Source organism: Camponotus vicinus, unplaced genomic scaffold, assembly GCF_025532165.1.
Source record: "Camponotus vicinus isolate PSW18456_S1 unplaced genomic scaffold, iyCamVici1.0 SCAF_7, whole genome shotgun sequence".
Taxonomy (NCBI): Eukaryota; Metazoa; Arthropoda; class Insecta; order Hymenoptera; family Formicidae; genus Camponotus; species Camponotus vicinus.
Window position 1 is genome coordinate 17,657,041 of NW_028141979.1, and position 20,378 is coordinate 17,677,418.

The window sequence follows — 20,378 nt, forward strand, 5'->3', positions numbered from 1 at the left end:
ATAATGTACCACCAGTAGATAGGAATATCCGTCATTATAACTCTTAAGATTACGAAGATCGATTAAATCCGCCTCCCATAAATCATCGATATTTGTCACATTATAATGTAAACGCGGAAATTTTCGACGTACTGGACGATGCAGCGTGTACGCGTCTTGCGATTTAAGCCAGTCGACAACCTTGTTACGCGAGAAATTCGGCTTAGCCGCTCGTGATAAATTGACTGTCGCTGAATAACCCGCGTAGTGCGAAGGATCGTAATATAATTTTTCGAGTTCCATCTTATTAGAATTTGCTCCGACCTTGAATAAACCTCTTGCTTTCTTTGTCGGGGAATTGTCGTCCTTACTGGCTAATGTTTTATCGGCCTCATCCTCATCGGCAGATATAAATACCGTATCTCCTTCGGATACAACCGTCTCGTTTAACCTGCTGCGTGAACGACGAGTTTTCGGAGTGGAAGTAACAGGTGCTAATTCGCTGCTTTTAATACGGCGAGCTATTTTGCCCGCGTGTAAAAAATTACGATTTCCTATGAGACTGGAAGGTGTGTTTATGTCGTGCAGTAATCGCGTAAACTGAACTCTTCCGATTGCTTTTACTGTTTTTCTCTCGCGTATCGCGTCATTTATGAGATCGCTAATATTCGAACCCGTTACAACCGCACCGTTTATAGTTACGAGTCCTTGTCTATCCCAACCGATCTTTGACGACGGGGCATCGAGTAAATATTTCAATAGCGTGTGAGCTTTGTAGCGATAAGTTTTCGGCACACTTTCGATTATATTTTTAATCATTTCTGCCGATTGATCGCGTTTCTTCCCGAAACTATTAGCGTCACCTTCATCTCTAACGCTACTAATTAAAGTATGCGTAAATTCAGCGGTATCGTCATCTTCCAAGTACATGTCCTCGTCCTGCTTAGTTTTATCATCGGCGTCGTCATTTAAAGCCCCACGCGAATCTTACAAGGAGATGCCACGAACTGCGAACTCTACTTTCGAATGAGCTATAGTGCATTCGAAAGGGGAGGTCAAATCATTAAACCGTATCAGAGGTTTTGGGTGTATGGGCCTTAGTTTCTAAGAAATATGTATCTAAATGTAAGCATTTTCTAACTGTAAGGGAAGTACAATAGATAATTTACACTCAGCATGAAGCGCGGTAGCCGTAGTGGTTAAGCGTGCGTCTAATATTTTGTCACATGCCCAAGCTGGGTTCGAGACTGCATGTGTCAATTTTTTTTTTCAAATGACTGTTTAATTAAATTTTTTTAAATTCTTGTACATGATTTATTGTGCTGATTTTTTATGTTTTATTAAATATTTTGCACTTATGTGTTGTAAAAAAATGACAATAGCTTTTACATGTTTTTTATGTTTACCTTTTTATTTATTATAAAATTCTGACATCGCTGTACAATGTTGAGGATGAAAATCTATATAAAAACATTGAAAATATAAATGATTCGCACACCATGAACATTTTATTTCTACAGTTTTAAAAGTTCGTCAACTTCTGCTTTAACGGGCCCCAAATGTGTCTACCGGTTGATACTCTCTAGAATATTCGTTTTCTCTAACGCATGCGTATAGCAATGACTGTTAGGGTGACGTCTTCTTTGTCATTCTCACGAGCGTCTGTTAGGAAGTACGTGTCCGTTTATTCTCTGTGCGAAATATCGATTTTATATTACTGTAAAAAAATGGAAGCGGCAGGTGTGAATCCATTTTTAAAAGAGCATATCCAGTCTTTGGCAAAATGTGATATTTCGAAAGAAGATTTAACTGACAGTATTGCGTATTTTAAAGGTAAATATTTTTTATACTTTTAAAACTTTTATAATACATTTTTGTATACATGTACGACAGATGTACAGAAATATATAGGTATATTTAATTATTTTTGTAGATGTACTGTTAAAATTTGATATAATTTATGCCGAACCACCCAACAAATTTACGCATTCTGCCAAAGAAGTTGCTGGAAAATTGTTTGAAAGCTTTGTAACAATGTTGGGGAAGTGTGTGATAACAAAGGAAGTTGAATATTTTCCACCAAATGAAGAGGAAGCGAAAGTCGAAGTACAGGCATCGCAAGAATCGACATCATCATCATTATCATCGGAAGAAGAATATGTACCACCTGAGAAAGTTTCTTATCTAGATAGAGTACCCTTCGATATAAAATTGAAAATTGTTATGACCGCGAATGAACATCCAACGTGGAGCTTTCAAGGTTTACAAAAGCGTTTTAAACAACACTTACGCAACAAAAGTGATATAGCACATTTTAAAAAAGATATCATAAAAGGTGGTACATATGTAGATAAATTGGACATTATAAAGAAAAATGTCTACGATCGATTTTCTGAAGCGCGTGAACAGAAACAATTGGTAACAAGGCGGCAAATACAGCAGTGGGCTATAGCTGCTGCAACACAATTTCGAGATGAAGACAATGAAGAGAAGAGCGTTTTTCAATTTACAGCATCAGCATCGTGGTTAACTAATTTTCTTACAAGTTATAGAATTTCTAATCGTCGCGTCGTACGCTATATATCAAAAAAAGAAATTAAATCACCGGAGGAAATTTCGAAATCTGCAATACAATTTCAAGATTTAATACAATCAATTTCTAGCGATGATGATCCTGATTATATTATTAATATGGATCAAACTGGTTGTGAATATCGGGTAAATGTTTCAAGAACATACACGCATACGGGAGAAAAAGCAGTCGAACTTTCCATAGGTGATTTAAATAAGGTAACTCATTCATATACCGCTCAATATACTCTCACAAAATCTGGAAAATTAATAGATAAAGTATTTGTATGCCTACAAGAACCGGGAGATACATTTGGAATCCGTGTAAAAGTAGAAGTTGACGAGCTTTTAAAACTGTGTAAAAATGTTGTTGTTGTTTGCTCAAAGTCGGGCAAACTGACCTCTTATTTATATGAACAATATTTAAAAACAATCATAAAACCGTATGTTGAAAACAATTCCTTCTTGATGATTGTAGACTCGTGGGGAGGTCAAAAGAATATTCACATGTATAATGAAATGTTTGTAAATGACGATAACAAACCAACGTGTAATTTACAAATAATTCCGCCGAAATGCACTCCGATCTGTCAACCTTGTGACGTCTATTTCTATAGACAAGTAAAAATTATTATAAAAAGAAATCAAAACTGTCCGGATATTATAGTTAGCGAAGAAAAAAAAGAATTAAATTCGCGATATGACGCGATACGAATACAATCATTACTCATTATTTATTATCTGCTCCGAAGTTTAGAAAAATGATTGAATTTGCTTGGTACGCGTCGAAGTTAGCAAATGAACGCGATATATTTTATAACGTTAACCAGTTATGTTTTCCACCCAATGTACATAACAATAAATGTATTTGTAAAAACACGGTTTCCATTTGTAAAATGTTCATAGTGTGCGAATCATTTATGTTTTCAATGCTTTTATATAGATTTTCATCCTCAACATTGTACAGCGATGTCAGAATTTTATAATAAATAAAAAGGTAGACATAAAAAACATGTAAAAGCTATTGTCATTTTTTTACAACACATAAGTGCAAAATATTTAATAAAACATAAAAAATCAGCACAATAAATCATGTACAAGAATTTAAAAAAATTTAATTAAACAGTCATTTGAAAAAAAAAATTGACACATGCGGTCTCGAACCCAGCTTGGGCATGTGACAAAATAATAGACGTACGCTTAACCACTACGGCTACCGCGCTTCATGCTGAGTGTAAATTATCTATTGTATTTCCCTTACAGTTAGAAAATGCTTACATTTAGATACATATTTCTTAGAAACTAAGGCCCATACACCCAAAACCTCTGATACGGTTTAATGATTTGACCTCCCCTTTCGAATGCACTATAGCTCATTCGAAAGTAGAGTTCGCAGTTCGTGGCATCTCCTTGTTAGCGGAAACGCTTTTTTGCATCCCGAACAAAGTAAAAATAACGTTGAAGTACTTCTTTATACATTTTCCATCTTTCACCCTCGTCGGTGGGAGTCGAGAGATTGAGAATACGCCACATTTCCCCATCGAGTCGCGATAAAGGGGTTCCCGGTGCCCGTATAGATTTATTATTATCATTTTCCATATTATTAACCTTTTCCGACTGTTGATTTTGTTGCTGCTGCATTCGTTGCATTTTTTCGAGATTTTCCGTAGAAATTAAAACCATTTTTTTAGCCTTTTCCATTTTTAATACTTTTCCAAATATTATTATTTTTTTCTCACAAAGGATATAAAGAATTGTATTTTTTCACTCACCGATAATCCGTGATAATAAAGCACTGAGTATAGGACCGATAATATAGGGTAAAAATCCTCCGCGTTGTACCAATAGTTTTCTTTTAGTCTTCAAATTACCCCGCTTTGCCGCGATGCGCCGTAAAGTCGTTTTATGCTTGGACAAGCGCTTTTTTACGCTAGATTCGAGCGGCACGTTACCTTCGAGCGTATTGAAAATACACTCCTGAATACACTTTACAAATTTATTGTCGGCATCACGTAAGAACACCGCTCTTTGATTTTTTTTCAAATAGCATAGAGTTTTTAAGAGACACAGATTCCTCTCTCCGATGCAGCGTTTTGCAGTCTTTATTGCGCTATTCGGTAAATTCCTCGCTGTCGCCGTCGATGATGTTTTGTTATGGTCTGCTTTTTTCACCATTGCGCCGTAATCGTACAACTACAACTCGCGGGTGAGAATACTGTTCTTTTATACGCTTCCGCCTCTAATGACTGATTTACGAGATATGTAGACGTAATGTAGAGTATCCTCCGGAAAGATACACGTGCGAAATCGGTATTCGTCTGGAGTCGATTGTTTCAAATCGAGCAATAAATATCCATGCGGCTTCGAGATAACGTCGTAGTACGCTTCTTCCATAAATTTTGGATCGTCGGGATATACCTGGCGTGCTAAATGACGAATTTTCGCGCGATCGCGTGGATTTTTGAAAACTACTATATAATTCGCGTTGAGAAATATGTCGCGCTGCCCACGCCCCTGATGGAAAAGATTTTGCGAAATGAGTATAACGCTGAAATTCTTATGATGACTTCCTTTGGTAAATAGATCCACGATAGCGTCGCACGAAGATGATTCTTTCATAAGATCGTCGATTATCACCAATTTCGGAGAAAGCGGATCGTTAGAATAATCTTCCGGGCGCGGTAACCCTTCGTGAAATTCGATTATATTTTTTCTCATTTTTACTAAAGCATTATCGCTATATTTGCTCTCACTTTTCTCTTCTTCTCTCTCACCCGTGTCGCAACGTAAGCACTGATACGCATCTTGCCACTCGGTGTAATAAAATAAAATTCTCTCGAATCGGACATCGGACATGCGAGATAAATGTCGAAGAAATGTTTTCACGAAAATTGTTTTCCCGCATCCCGTAGGACCACAGACGATCGACGTCCAAGGATGTTTCCAGCGCACGTCCATTACACAAAATAATCGATTTCGTGTTTAGGAACAATCTCATAAATAAAAAAGTAAAACGATGATATTTAACAACAATAACCTAAGTAAAAAATGCGCATGCTCCTCGAATATTATTTGCAGGAATGTAAGAAGAAAATAAGCTTATTCACGGGGGGCCCCATCCGCGCCGGCCGCGTGCTCGCGCTAGCGTTCTCTGTTACGCGTGCGAGGGGAAAGCACCGCCGATTAGCCGATACACGGTGCGCGACCGCGAGTAAGCGTATTCGCGCGAGGGTAGGCTCGCATCAGCGACTTTCGCGAGCACCAGCGCTAATGAGCTCATAATTGATTCTCTATAAGCGCTTATAGTATAAAAATAAAATGCTTAAATTCTAGAAAATATATTTTAAATCGTTGTATCGTCTAAATTACAAAATACCTGTATATACACGTTACAAAATACCTGTATATATACGTATTTTATGGGTCAGCCGATAGCTCTCTCAGACAAATAACATCCCTTGTGATATAATAATAATGTCTAGAGATTCTTAAAAGCCTAAACACACGTTAAAAAAACTAGAGACATCCAATAAAATAATCTCATCTTAAGATAATCGTGAATGGTTTTTATTTTAAAATAGACCCGTTATATTTGCAATAGTGATTAAGAAAACAATTCTCTTTCTAAATAATTTAGGAAGATATGGAAAATATTCTCACCTTGAATCCACCCTAGCGAGGCCCTCATCCTAAATCCACCTATTTTTTTCTCATGTCGAAACAGCATATATACCGTATCGACTAAGAAATCTGATAAGATTTCACATTTTTTAAATTAAACATTCGGATATACCCCCGCACGTAATATCTATCATTTAGATTTCTTCTTCTTCATAGTCCTTTTGTTCGTGTCCGAACATAGTGATCATTTAGATTTACAAGTCTCTTTCTAATTATTTTAGAAGGTTAAGAAAAATATTTTCATGATGAAAAAATCTTCCCTAATAAAACATCGTTAAATATTTTTCCCGTGGTGAATCACCGAGATATAGCTTAGAGAAAATTTTTAGAAGTTTCTAGAAACATTTATAGAAGTTTCTCGGTATTTTTTCTTTGATTATTGTAAAATATTTTGTTTGAACACGCATTTATGCTCACTTCTGCGCATATTATTTTCCCCCCACTCTTTTTTAGATTATTTTGAGGGGGAGAAGCAGTAATATAAGCGCGAGGACAAACCGCGATTCATTCGAATTCCGTCGTTAACAGAAGTTAAGCCTCGAGCGAAGAAGAAAAATTCTACGCGAATACGCTATCGTTGTTGTGAGTATTTTTTACATAGTGCACTCGAGAGTTAATAGCAATGGCCGGAACGACGGAAAAAATAGCGAGTTTTGTGAAATCCGCGCACGTTTGTGATATTACGGAGCCGGGAAATGGAGACAATAAAATCGGCAACGGCGGAAGAAACCGACATTTGTTGCTACAACATATGGACTTAATTCATCCTTCACTAAGAAGATACAAGTGGGATTGCAATCGACGAAGGAAGACTGCTTCGTTCCAATTGTTAAATTAACGAGCAATAATGCCGATGGGATTTGTCTCGACTCCGACACGTGGCAGCAATTTCAAGCCTGCATGGATCATATGAGGCAGTATTTGAGAACGAGGATCAAAAAAGAACGGGAAGATTAAATCCGATTATTATTAACAATATCATCATCAACTTTACCAGCGCTTATGGCGCGAGGGCTATTCTAGTGGCATACAAGGAAACCACCAAATATTCCGCGACTAATGGCGAGAAGGAAGAACAACCTCCGTTGAAGAAACGAAAAATTTATAACACCGCTATCGTGATGCAAAAAGTTACTTTCCTCGGCTTGGAAAATATTATAAAATGCGTAGATACGCATTTGTCGCAATTAATTAATATCGTTGATACTGTCAATACATGTGCTAACTATATAATAACCGAAATAGAATTAAAACTTTCCTTATCGTACATAGATTGTGAAATTATAAAACTCACAATTAAAGGAAATTATGAAGAAATCGAACAAAGTGTCCTCAAGTGAACTCAAATTAATAATTTAACATTTTTAGATGTATATTTCAGCATTGTATTTGTAGAGATACTTTCGCTTAAATTTAATGAAATTTCTCGTACGATTTTACAGAAACGAAAATTTTATGAAAACCAATAAGTAAATGTACATCGATAAAATGTAATAATAAATATCGTTTTTCTTAAAAAAAAATTCACAGAGTACTTTTTTTACTACGTTTTCAATATATCTCCCAATATCTCTTTCTGTCCTTTACTGTGAACACGCGGCAACACGTCGTGTATTATTATTATTATTATTATTAGCATTAAACGAGTATTTTTTCTTATAAAGAAACAAATGATTTTAAAAATTTATTCTACTCGTGTAATAGCTATGGTCAACGTAAAATAAAAATCTTTGACAAATGAAATAATTACAAATTTTTTTTATTACGCTTAGTTTTTAAGAAATCATACGTATACCAATACTTAATTAAGGTAATTAGAAAAATGCTTGGCGTCAGTTGCTTTTTCGAAAAATAAAATAAGAAATCAAAAATAGATTATTCGCGCTACGATGAAAAATATAATTACAATACGGTATGACTACAAGAAATTTCAAACTTCTACATTTTTTTCGGACTTCTCCGAGCGGCGATAAAGGTTTGCTTGGTTTTTCTTTTTCGAGTGGGGAACAAAATATATAAAATGAACAACCTTTAACCGAATATAAGCATTTTCGAGATTTTCTTCGCCCGAGGAAACTTGTACAATTTTCGCTCGCGTGTTATTCCTTGAGGAAAAAAAAATGGCGTGTAATAAGTCTTTGATATCGAGATGTGTAAAGTTGGCTGCGAATTTATCTCCAAAGATAAATTCCGCGAGCTACATTTCCAAATTAACGGAAACGAGTGAACATAATTATAGTGTATTTTCGAGTTTCGCGTGTGCCTGCTCCGATACAATGCTTGCAATTTTATATAAATTGGGGCATTTCGGCGGCGAGGCGAAATTGCTAAATCTTGCCGGCGAAATAATTAGTGCACGAAGAGTCTTGAGAGAAGACGAGAAATATGAAGAAGAGGAAGATGTAGGTGGACATGTAACCTACCTACTCCAAAACTACAGCAGGATCCAGTCGACGGGTAATTATTTTACTTATTTTATTTATTTTTACTTTCGATGAAAAAATACGAAAAATCGCGATTATAAAGTTAAATATTTAATTACTAATTAATCACAGGAAACAATAATCCCGCGAGAACAGCGGTGGTGCGACCTTCGCGTAGACGCCGCGCTGAGGAAGAACCCGAGGCAGGTCCTTCACGTAAGTTTGCACGTAATAAAAACGTGTGTTAATTTTTCTCAGATAGATTGTTCGGTAGTAATAAAAATAATAATTAATACTAATAAAAATATTCTACATTTTAGGAAGACCGCGATTACTCGAGGAAAATCCGGCGATTCCCGTTGTCGTTCTTGAGGACGACGACGACGACGGCGAGGAAAACATGGACGATGACGCTGCCGACATCACATACGCAGTCAGCAGCTCTGATAGCGAAGTGTTCTCGCCAGGTAAGATGATGATGTAAAATATACAGGGTGACCCATTTTAACTTAGGCAGCCAAATAACTCGAAAAATAAGCAAGATAGAGAAAAATGTTTTAGACAAAAGTTGTATGGTTTCGAGGGGGCCATAAGATGGTATCATTGGTTTGACCTTGAAGAGTCATTTGAAGGTCACGTGAAGGTCACTTCAATTTTTTTAAATGGAACATCCTATATATTTTTGTACATTCTTGTAGCTCATCTCGAGAGCTTTCCAAAACACTATAATTAAGTACATTTTCGTTAAGTACTTTTTGAGTTATGAGGCTTGAAATAATTTCTTAATTTTACATAAACCGTAAAATATCTTGTAAAATATTCATTTTTCGATTACCTTACCTTAATAGTTTTATGTACAAAATAATGAGAGGAATCAATTGGTGTAAAGAAAACACATAGTTGTTTCGAAGAAAAAATATGTAATTTGCAATTAACAATTCCATATTTTTTCTTAAGAACAACTATGTGTTTTCTTTACACCAATTGATTCCTCTCATTATTTTGTACATAAAAGTATTAAGGTAAGATAATCGAAAAATGAATATTTTACAAGATATTTTACGGTTTATGTAAAATTAAGAAATTATTTCAAGCATCATAACTCAAAAAGTACTTAACGGAAAGGTACTTAATTATAGTGTTTTGGAAAGCTCTCGAAATAAGCTACAAGAATGTACAAAAATATATAGGGTATTCCATTTAAAAAAATTGAAGTGACCTTCACGTGACCTTCAAATGACTCTTCAAGGTCAAACCAATGATACCATCTTATGGCCCCCTCGAAACCATACAACTTTTGTCTAAAACATTTTTCTCTATCTTGCTTATTTTTCGAGTTATTTGGCTGCCTAAGTTAAAATGGGTCACCCTGTATACTAAAACGAAAATCCGAATATAAAAGTATTTTTAAAACTTTTTTAAATTTTGTTTCTATAATATTAAATATTCAAATCTTAAAATATTATTAGAATTTCTGCGAGAGATGGAGGAGCGCGAGAGAGTGGAGATTAATGAAGAAGAGCCAGAAGAGAGCGAGGAGGAGGGGGGAGGAGGAGGAAGAGACAGAGAGAGAGGAAGAAGAGGGGGATGAAGAAGAAGAGGAAAATATACGCTCCCTCCAGAGAAAGTAACTTTATTAATTTATTTCTCGGTATTTTTATGCTCGAATTTAATCCAACAAATTCTTAATTTTTCTTTAGAAACTCGTCGCTGGGGGATTAGCTATTCCCCAGAATATTACGGGATGAAAAACAACGAATATTGCTAAAAAGGTGAGTTATTTCGTTGTATTATAACATTCATAGTACGGATTATATTCGAGTATAAAAATATTAAAATAATAAAAATAATAAAAATAGTATTTTATAATTTATACGGTTTTTTTATTTTTAACAGTGCAATACGGAGATGGTGTTGACGGCGAACAAAATTCAGCGCTCTCTTGCAGCAATGAGGAAGAAGAAGGAGGAGGAGGAAACTGAGGGGGAGGTAGCTGAGTTACCCCGCTCGGAAAATATTTCATCCGAGACTGAGGAGGGTGAAGAGGACGCGGAGGAGGAGGAGGAGCATGAGTACCAACAGCAACAACAGCAACAACAACATCAGCATCAACTTCAGCAACAGGTCGGAAATTATAATTTCAATTTTGTAAATTTAATATCGGAAAATGCGCGACAATTTAGAAGATTCCGGGTAATCGGTAGAGAAGCGAGTTTCGCGATACGACCGTTGACTGAAGGCGTCGATATATATCACTCGTTAGAAAACGCGTTTCGCGAAATTCACGCGTATGCGTTAAATTCATGCGAACCGGGCGATTACGTAGGATTATCGTTTGATTCGCCGAATTTACCGCATGGTCCTGCGGGTATATCTTTTCGTCCGGCGCGTGATTTGAGTTATGAGGATATTTGGAGACTCGTGAGTTCGTTAGCTCAGAGCGCCGGTGGTCTCGATATCGCTGACCAATCAAGAGACACGATAGTGTCTTGAAGTCGAGTCATCACTGAGACGCAAGACACATCGTGTATCTTTACGCGAATGGCCAAGTTGCGACTAATTCATATTATCGATTCTCGATAATAGCTAAACAGATCAAGTTCTTATTAAGTTTAATCAATTGCTTGAATTCGATTTATATAAGAAAAGTGTCTTTATTTTTGCTCTACGTGCTCTATAAGCAGAAATATAACGATGCAAAGTCTCAATGTGAAATTTTCTCTTTAAGATACGTCACCGTCGTGGCTATATATACTTGATTTTATGATTTTGATATTTTTCTTGTACGGTTCGCACGTTTGACGAAAGAGGCGCTGTGTTCTTGTGACGATGGGAGATGTACAGTACGCGTCAATAATTCGTTCCGTTTTCTTAGCGAGGGTTGGTAATATCTACTATCCTTTGCTAATGCATAGGATTTTTATACATTAGCAAAAGATAGATATTACCAATTCTCGCTAGAGAAACAGAACTAATCATTGAAGCATACTGTACTACTATATTATTTAGTTGTGTCCTTATTTAATCAACAACTTTTCATAAGTAAGAAAGTACAGTCAAGAAATCGCTGAAAAATGTTTTGAAACATTTGATCGACTAATCAGGGTAAAAAAATGTTTATTTCCTTTTGTTCTGATTAGTTAATCAAACGCTTCAGAACATTTCCAGCATCTCCCCGACCGCAGCCAAAGATAGAGTGACTTTTAATTAATTATTATATAATATTACAGAAATTTATTAAACATTAATTTATTAAGTCAATAATATAATTATATATATCTTAAATTTTATTTTTGTTTGGGATTTTTTACAATTTTTTACAAAACGTGAATGAAAATATTTTATTATATGTGTCAAAATATTTTATTACATATGTGTCATATTACATGTGTTAAAATTAAAATCATTTTAAAGAATACTATTGCTATCAGTCATATTTTATTACATAAGTGTCAATATTTTAATATTACATGTGTCAAAATCATTTTAAAGAGTACTATTGCTATCAGTCAAGGTGTCCAAAAAATATGTCAAAATCAGTACAGAATGGAGAAACAAGAAAATAAATATCATTAAATTTATATTTAATGTGATAATGCGTAGTATCGTTTAAAAAATTAATTAAACTATAAAGTTATTTAAACAAAAATACTATTTCCATCCAGGAGATACATGGTCTGTACTGATTTTGACATATTTAAAGACAACAAAAATTACTTAAACAAAAGTAAGTAAAAAAAAAGATAAACTAAACTATAATAAGAATAAAAAATAAAATAAAATAATTAAACTTACATTCAAACTTATATTCAATGTGATAATGCACAGTATAAATCAAATTAAAACATTTTAAAGAATATACTATTGCTAGTATTGCTATCAGTCAAGAAGTGCCCAAAAAATATGTCAAAATCAGTACAGAATAGAGAAACAAGAAAATGAATATCATTAAACTTACATTTAATGTGATAATGCGTAGTATCGTTTAAAAAATAATTAAACTAAAAAGTTATTTAAACAAAAATACTATTTTCATCCAGGAAATACGTTCTGTACTGATTTTGACATATTTTAGACATCAACAAAAATTACTTAAACAAAAATAAGTAAAAAAATGATAAACTATAATAAGGAAAATAAAAATAAAATAAAATAAAAAATAAACTATAAATTACAGTTAAATCGTAAATAGTATAAATAAATAGTATCGTAATCTTATTGGAATTATTACATCAGTTGTTCGCGAATGAGCACGGACTGCCGCGACAGTGCAGAGTTTAAGAATGCGACGAACGGACAACCACAAGCTAATTAGTAATTGTTAAGTAAACTGGACACGACACGTAATTTTTTTGTGTTTTTGAAAGTTTTATTTTTAGACACCACACAATAAAGAAAAGTATATCTATTATGTACAATGATTTCAGACAACGCGCCCGAAGAGTGTACGATTCGTGAAACTGAGCGGTTTTAACAAGCGAGCGGTTTAACAGAACGAAGCGGTTTAGCGTGAATACTGCGAGCAGCGAAAAGTGCGAGACTTGTCGGGTCCACACTCGGTGCCCATTATATAGTGAGCGGAATATTGGGCCCGCTGTGACGTGGACCAATTAATTTCGCATTTTGGCGGTGACCTCAGGGCGCCGTGCATTACTGGCCGCCGATGAGGTCTGACATCGATGTTTTAGCGGTTGACATGCGCGTGATCTTTTTCGATCAGCTGATTGGCGATCAGCTGATCGTGACGTATGGGCGCGCATGCCCGTACGTTGCGCTGACGTTGGCGACGGTTGGCATTGTTTGCCAAATGTTTATAACGAGCGTTTCTTTTGCGGCGCAAAAAATGTAAGATAACTTGAACGTTCGAATTTTTCTGATAAATCGAAGGCTCGAGAAGGTTCTTGATGCCCATTAAATTCGAATTCTTAAATTATAATTGCTGATTATAATTTGCTTATGCGGTTTATCGAATCGAGATAATTTTATGATTTTCGAACATCCCGCCCGCCTCGTCAGTACATGACGAAATTTGCGAGTGTGTGCGAGTACGGACAGGTGTCGCAAACGGTTCAATTGGTGAGTAGTGGATCGCGATCATGAATGGAATGCGATAGTGACGTAGTACGACGACACGTGTCGTTCAGTTCATTTGAGTCTTTTGCGAGAATAAGTAGTGCGTTAATGTGAAATATATACAGCGGTGAATGATATGAACAATGTACAAAGTGATTTAGTGAACAATCTTGTGCATGTAGTGAAGCTCAAGAGTGATAGTGAATGTTAAGAATCGCGAGTGGATTGCAGTGATGAGTGAAAGTGATTGTGCGCGGTACGATTATCAGAAATAATACAGAAATCAAACAGTAAAGAACATTACAATGAGCGGACAAGATATTTATAAGACAAATTCGGCGTGTTTTTTTTTTCACGAATCCGAGTTCGGTGAAGGTGCTGCGGTGTCGGCTCCCGGCAGGAGGACGATCTTTGTGAGTGGCCGGATGAGCTCCGAAGATGCGGTGCGTAAGGTGACTACACGTGTCACGCCGTTGTCTCCAGGATGCAGCCTGACGATCCGGGCGAGTGGTCATCGGGTCGGCGGTGATGTGTCCGACCGCACGAGGCACAGAGCGCCGACAGTGGGACTGTGAGTGAATCCTTCAGCCACTTTGGCCGGGAGGCCAAAGAGTATTCTCGCGACCACCTTTCCCAAAAGTGGTCGCGCATCCGTTGGAGGAGTTTCCAGCGGGGCAAGAGGTTGACGTTGCTGTCCGCCAGTGAGGGCTCGGGCACTGCCAGCAGAGGAGCTCCGATCAAGTGTCCCGGTGTGAGCGCCGTTATGTCATCGTGGTCGTCCGATAGTGCCTGAAGAGGACGCGAGTTGAGGCACGCCTCCACTTGAGCGAGGAAAGTAGACATCTCCTCGAAGGTGAGGGTTGTGTCTCCGAGGACTCTTCGCAAGTGGTATTTGGTAGATTTCACAGCTGCTTCCCAAAGCCCGCTGAAGTGAGGTGCTGCCGGTGGATTGAACTTCCACCGTATCCCGTCGGATGCTGCGGTGTGAGCGATGCGCCGGCCGTCGGATGACAACGTCTGGAAAAGGAGTCGCAGCTCTCGGCTTGCTCCGACAAAATTTGTACCGCAATCGGAGTAGACTTCTTCGCAGAGGCCCCGACGGGAGGTGAAGCGCCGGAACGCAGCGAGGAATGCGTCCGCTGAGTAATCCGACGCGGCTTCCAGGTGAACGGCCTTGGTGGCGAAGCAGATGAAGACGGCGATGAATCCTTTGTGGGATTTGTGGCCTCTTCCCTTTCCGGTTCGGATGAGTATCGACCCGGCGTAATCGACCCCGGCTCGCAGGAATGGACGTGCCGGAGCGACTCGTGCCGTTGGAAGGTTGCTCATCATGGGCTGTGGCACTGCGGCCTTCCACCTTGCACATGTGACACACCGGTGAATTATTCCCTTGACGATGGAGCGGCCTCGAGGAATCCAGTAGCGTAAGCGAAGCAGTCCGAGAGTGAGCTGAACCCGTGGAGCGTTTGTCTGTGATGTGCCCTGACGAGGAGCTGTGTCATCCATGACTCTGGAGGTAAGACAATCGGATGGCGCTCGTCTTCTGAGAGCACAGCGTGCTTCAGCCGGTCCCCGACTCGAATGATTCCATGATCGTCGAGGAAGGGGGATAATTTTGTTATTTGACCCTTGACCAATGTACGGTTCCGTTTCAGGGCAGTGATCTCCCTTGAGAAATGGAGAGTTTGCACCAAACGGAGCCAGCGAAGCAAGGCTGCCTCCAACTCGTAGGGCGTGAGGTTGAGGTGAGCCCTTGAGCTCGGTGGATTGCCTCGCCATCGGCAACACCATGCGGTGACCCTCAGGAGGCGATGGAGGTCGGAGAACCTGAGGAGCAGGTTCGGCCTTGTCCGTGGTCGCCACGTTGGAGGCGATTGGAGGAGAAGAGAAAGGAAATTGGTAGGGAAGAGAAAGGAAATTGGTAGGGAATGGAAGGTGGCATTCTGGAATGTAGCGGGATTGAGGAATAAAGACAGGGATTTTTGGAAGGGGTTGGAAAATTGGGACGTAATTGTGTTGTCAGAGACATGGGTGGATGAGAAGGGATGGGATAGGATAAAAGGAAAATTACCGAAAGGATACAAATGGGGAACACAAATAGCAAAAAGGAGAAGTAGGAAGAGGAGGGCAATGGGAGGAATGGCTATGGGGATAAGAAAAGAAGTAATGGAGAAAGGAGAGGAAATGAAATCAGAAAGGGAGGGAATAATTGAAGGAAGAGTGAGGGGGGGGGAAGGTGGAGGATAATAGGAGTATATGTGAAGGGGAATTTAGAGGAAGTGTTAAAGGATATGGAGGGATGGATGGAAGAAAAGGAAGTGGGAAGTAGAATACTGATAGGTGGGGACTTTAACGCGAGAACAGGAAGGGAGGGAGGAGCGGTGAGAGAGAAAGATGAGGGGGAATCAGGAAGTGAGAAAGGAAGGAGATCAAAGGACGAAAAGATAAATAGGGACGGAAGGAAGTTAGTGGAATTAGTTGAAGAAAAAGAATGGAGTATTTTTAATGGAAATATGAGGGGGGATGAGGAAGGGGACGTTTACGGGGGGTAAGGGATGTACAGTAATAGACTATGTGATTGGAGATGAGGATGTGAGAGGGAGAATCAAAAGAATGAGAATAGGAGATAAAATTGACTCGGATCATCATCCGGTGGAAGTATGGGTGGAAGGGAAAGTGAAGAGGAAGAGGAGAGCCTCCGGCGCCTCGACGGCGTGCAGAGCGTAGTCATTCCGTGGCCAGAGCGATGGATCCTTGGTGAGCCATGGAGGTCCCGTCCACCAGAGGGAATGGTTCAGTAAATCCCGGGGCTCAATCCCCCGAGAGGCGCAGTCGGCGGGGTTGTCTCGTCCAGGGATGTGTCGCCATCGTGCCTCCGGAAGTTTTGTCTGGATATGGGACACCCTGTTGGCTACGAAGGTTTTTCACTTCGAGGCGTGTCCCTGAATCCATTGAAGCGTTACTCTGGAGTCCGACCACAAAGTGACTGGAGCTGAAATCAAGTCTAAGGTCTTGCGGAGATGAAAAGTCAGGTTAGTGACCAAGATTGCGGCGCACAATTCTAAACGCAGTACGGACACGGGCTTAATGGGCGCAACTTTGCTTTTTGCAGCAAGCAGGCTGGTTGTTGTGGAGGAGGAGCTCACCACGCGGAGATAAACAATGCTGCGTAACCCCGCTCCGATGCATCAGCGAACCCGTGGAGCTCGACGCGATTTGGTTGGTCATCGGCATTCAGCCATCGTTCTAACCTGAGCTGCTCCAACAGCGGAAAATCTTCAAGAAGACGTCTCCATAACACCTCATCTAATTGAGGCAGTGGGGACTCGCAATCTAAGTGCTTCATCCAGGCTGACTGGATGAGGATTTTGGCATGAGCGATAACTGGAGTTAACCAGCCTAGGGGGTCGAAAATTTTGAGCCGTTTCCGATAATGCCTGTCTCTTCGTTAGCGGGGCGGTCATGCGAGGCTGGAGGCGGAACGTGAAGGAGTCGCTGCGGGGGTGCCACCGTAGACCCAACGTTGGATGAGCTTCGTCCTCCCAGTCGTAGTGTGGTTGCTGGAGTTGATGCTCCCTGGGGATGTCCTCGAGGATGTCCTTGTGGTTCGAGGCCCACTTCCTCAAGGGGAACCCGCCCACCTTGCAGAGCCGGCGCAATTGCCTTTGTGTCTCGACTGCTTCGGGCAGGGTCCTGGCGCCCGTGACGATGTTGTCGACGTAGCAATCGCGCCGCAAAGCGACAGCCCCCTTCGGGTTTGCCGACTCTTCATCGTCGGCTAGTTGGCGGAGAGTTCTGATCGCCAGAAAAGGTGCACAGGCCAATCCGTACGTCACCGTGTTGAGCCAATACTCCTGAACGTCGTCGGTGCCTTTTCTTCTCCAAAGGATGCGCTGCAAGTCTCGATCGTCGGGGTGCACGAGAATCTGCCTATACATCTTCTCGATGTCAGCGATGAAGACAAAGCGGTGCCAACGCCAACGCAGAAGGACGTCGGCGAGAGTTGGCAGAAGATTGGCTCCGACCAGAAAATTGTTGTTGAGCGAGTCTCCGGCAGGCGTGCATTGGGATCCGTTGAAGACAACTCTCAACTTGGTGGTCGTGCTGGAACTCCGGAGCACACCGTGATGCGGTAAGTAGCACACGGAATTGGTTTTGCTAAGCGGTGGTTTGACCAAGGTCATGTGTCCCGTGTACCGTCCGTCCGCGGAGCGCTCGTGAGTGCGAGTGAAGATTTCCTCGCATCGTTCCTCGTCTGGCGTGAGGGCGGCGGAGGCAGGCTGTTCCCGTTCCAGCTCCCAGAACCTTTGAACTAGAACGTTCAAATCGTGGTCGATAGCGCACTGGAGGGAGCTGAGGGAGCCATTGGACGTCACGATTCCGCAGCCTGGATAATATCCATCCGAACTTGGTCCTCTGCGCGATGGGTTGGTCTGAGCGACCCTTGCGGAGACCATCGAGGAGAATGTTGGAGAAGACATCGGCGCCGAGGAGAAGGTGGATGGGGTCTCGTTGCAGATATTGCGGGTCTGCCAGAGTGAGGCCGTGAATGTGCGGCCAAGTGGTGGAGCCCTGAATTGTTGGCCCCTGATAGGAAGACAGCCGTGGAAGGACGTATGCGGCTACGGTGAGAGGAGCTCCAGTCGTCCTTGACTTTAGGACGAGTGTGACCCTTCCGCGGGTGGATCCTGAGTGTGTTCCCCCGACTCCAATTATGGACATTGAAGAGCGGGTGCGCGGCAGACGGAGGCGCTGCGCTAAATCCTCCGAGACGAGAGACACCTCGGATCCCTGGTCAAGCAGGGCTCGCACGTCTTGAGGTCGTCCCAAACGGTCGATGAGAGTGACGCGTGCGGTGGCGAGAAGAGTCGTCTTTTGATCATGTGAAGTGCGCGTCGTGGAGAAAGTGCTCGCTTCGTGTGTCGGTGTTGATGTCGCGTACGCGTCGTGCAACAGTGTGTGGTGCCGCGATTTGCACGTGAAGCACGTTTTGATGGATTGACACTTCGTCATCAAGTGATTCCCGAGGCAGTTGAAACAAAGTCCGCTAGCTCCGACGAATGACTTTCTTTCGTTCGCGGACTTGGACTTGAACTCGGGACACTGCATCAGTGAGTGTTTGCCTTTGCAAGCGGCGCATTTGGGGGACTCGTCCAAACGAGTCGGGCCCGTTCTTCACGAAGTGAGACCGCGGATCGAGAGGTTTCCCCGGCACTCTTCGTGGCGATCTTTGGTTTCGCGGCGTTTAAGGTAAGAATTCTCTTGCTAATAAAATCTGTTAGTACCTCGTGTTGGCGGATCGGGAGAATCGCTTGTGGAAGATTCCCACTCGAGGCGTGTTCGCGAGTCGAACAACTCAATCACCAAGTGATTGAGGAGATCCATCCCATGCGTGTTGATGGGTCTTCCAATGCTCTCCTGCGCATTGACGGTGGCCGTGACGGCGTGGTGGACGCGACTCAGCTCTTCGGCGGACTCGGACTTCATTTTCCCGACGGCAGTGAAGGTAGAAAAATTTGATCGCATGAGTTCCTTCTTGTTCTCAAAATGCTTTGCCAAGATCGCCCACGCGCGTTCGTAGTTCTCGCTTGTGACCGTTAATGACCGGATTAATTTTTCCGCAGATCCTTTTACGCAGGAGCGAAGATAATGAAACCGCTCGATATTCGAAATCGACGGATTCTCTCCTACGAGGGATAGAAAGAGGTCCCGAAAGGAAGGCCAGTCTTCGTACGCTCCCGAAAACGGCGGCAGTTTTATACGCGGCAACGCGGTTTTTGGAGAAGATTCTAAATTCGGCGCGATTTTGGGTGCGGTAGCTGACTCCGCTCTGAGTCTGTCAGCGTAATCGGTCAACGTGCTTCGCTGAGACACGTAAGTACATTCCGCAGTATCAACAAAATCAGCTTTGGCGTACTCACTCTCCAAGTATCTATCCTTAAGAGCCGCCCGTATCAGTTCGTGTTGAGCCTCGAATTTCGCCCAGAGGCTATCGAGAATGGTGAGGCGAGCCTGGATGGCACCGGGAGTGATATTGGCGACCCCCATCTTGCGGAGATTGTCCACGGAGCGAGACATTCGTCCGTGGATGTCGCTTTGAGCCTCTAACAAGACCTTCAGGTCGGCATTCATTGCAACTGATCTGCTTTCTCTGTCTGTTCAGGAACTTGCAGCACTGCACAGCACTGGAAAGGTCACTCGCGAAGTTGCGGATGCGGATAAAGATCCGGCTCGAAGGATCAGAAATGTTCGCGAATGAGCACGGACTGCCGCGACAGTGCAGAGTTTAAAAATGCGACGAACGGACAACCACAAGCTAATTAGTAATTGTTAAGTAAACTGGACACGACACGTAATTTTTTTGTGTTTTTGAAAGTTTTATTTTTAGACACCACACAATAAAGAAAAGTATATCTATTATGTACAATGATTTCAGACAACGCGCCCGAAGAGTGTACGATTCGTGAAACTGAGCGGTTTTAACAAGCGAGCGGTTTAACAGAACGAAGCGGTTTAGCGTGAATACTGCGAGCAGCGAAAAGTGCGAGACTTGTCGGGTCCACACTCGGTGCCCATTATATAGTGAGCGGAATATTGGGCCCGCTGTGACGTGGACCAATTAATTTCGCATTTTGGCGGTGACCTCAGGGC

General features: G+C 41.1%; 2 protein-coding genes across 2 annotated transcripts in view; both read right to left on the minus strand.

The window, feature by feature from the left end:
- Positions 1-20,378, minus strand: part of LOC145974706 (uncharacterized) — a 138,482-nt gene that overhangs the window by 81,082 nt on the left and 37,022 nt on the right. The gene's annotated exons all lie outside the window — the stretch shown is intronic.
- Positions 18,993-19,859, minus strand: LOC145974997 (uncharacterized). The gene has a single exon (XM_083105123.1). The coding sequence runs from the start codon at positions 19,857-19,859 to the stop codon at positions 18,993-18,995; it is 867 nt and encodes a 288-aa protein (XP_082961249.1).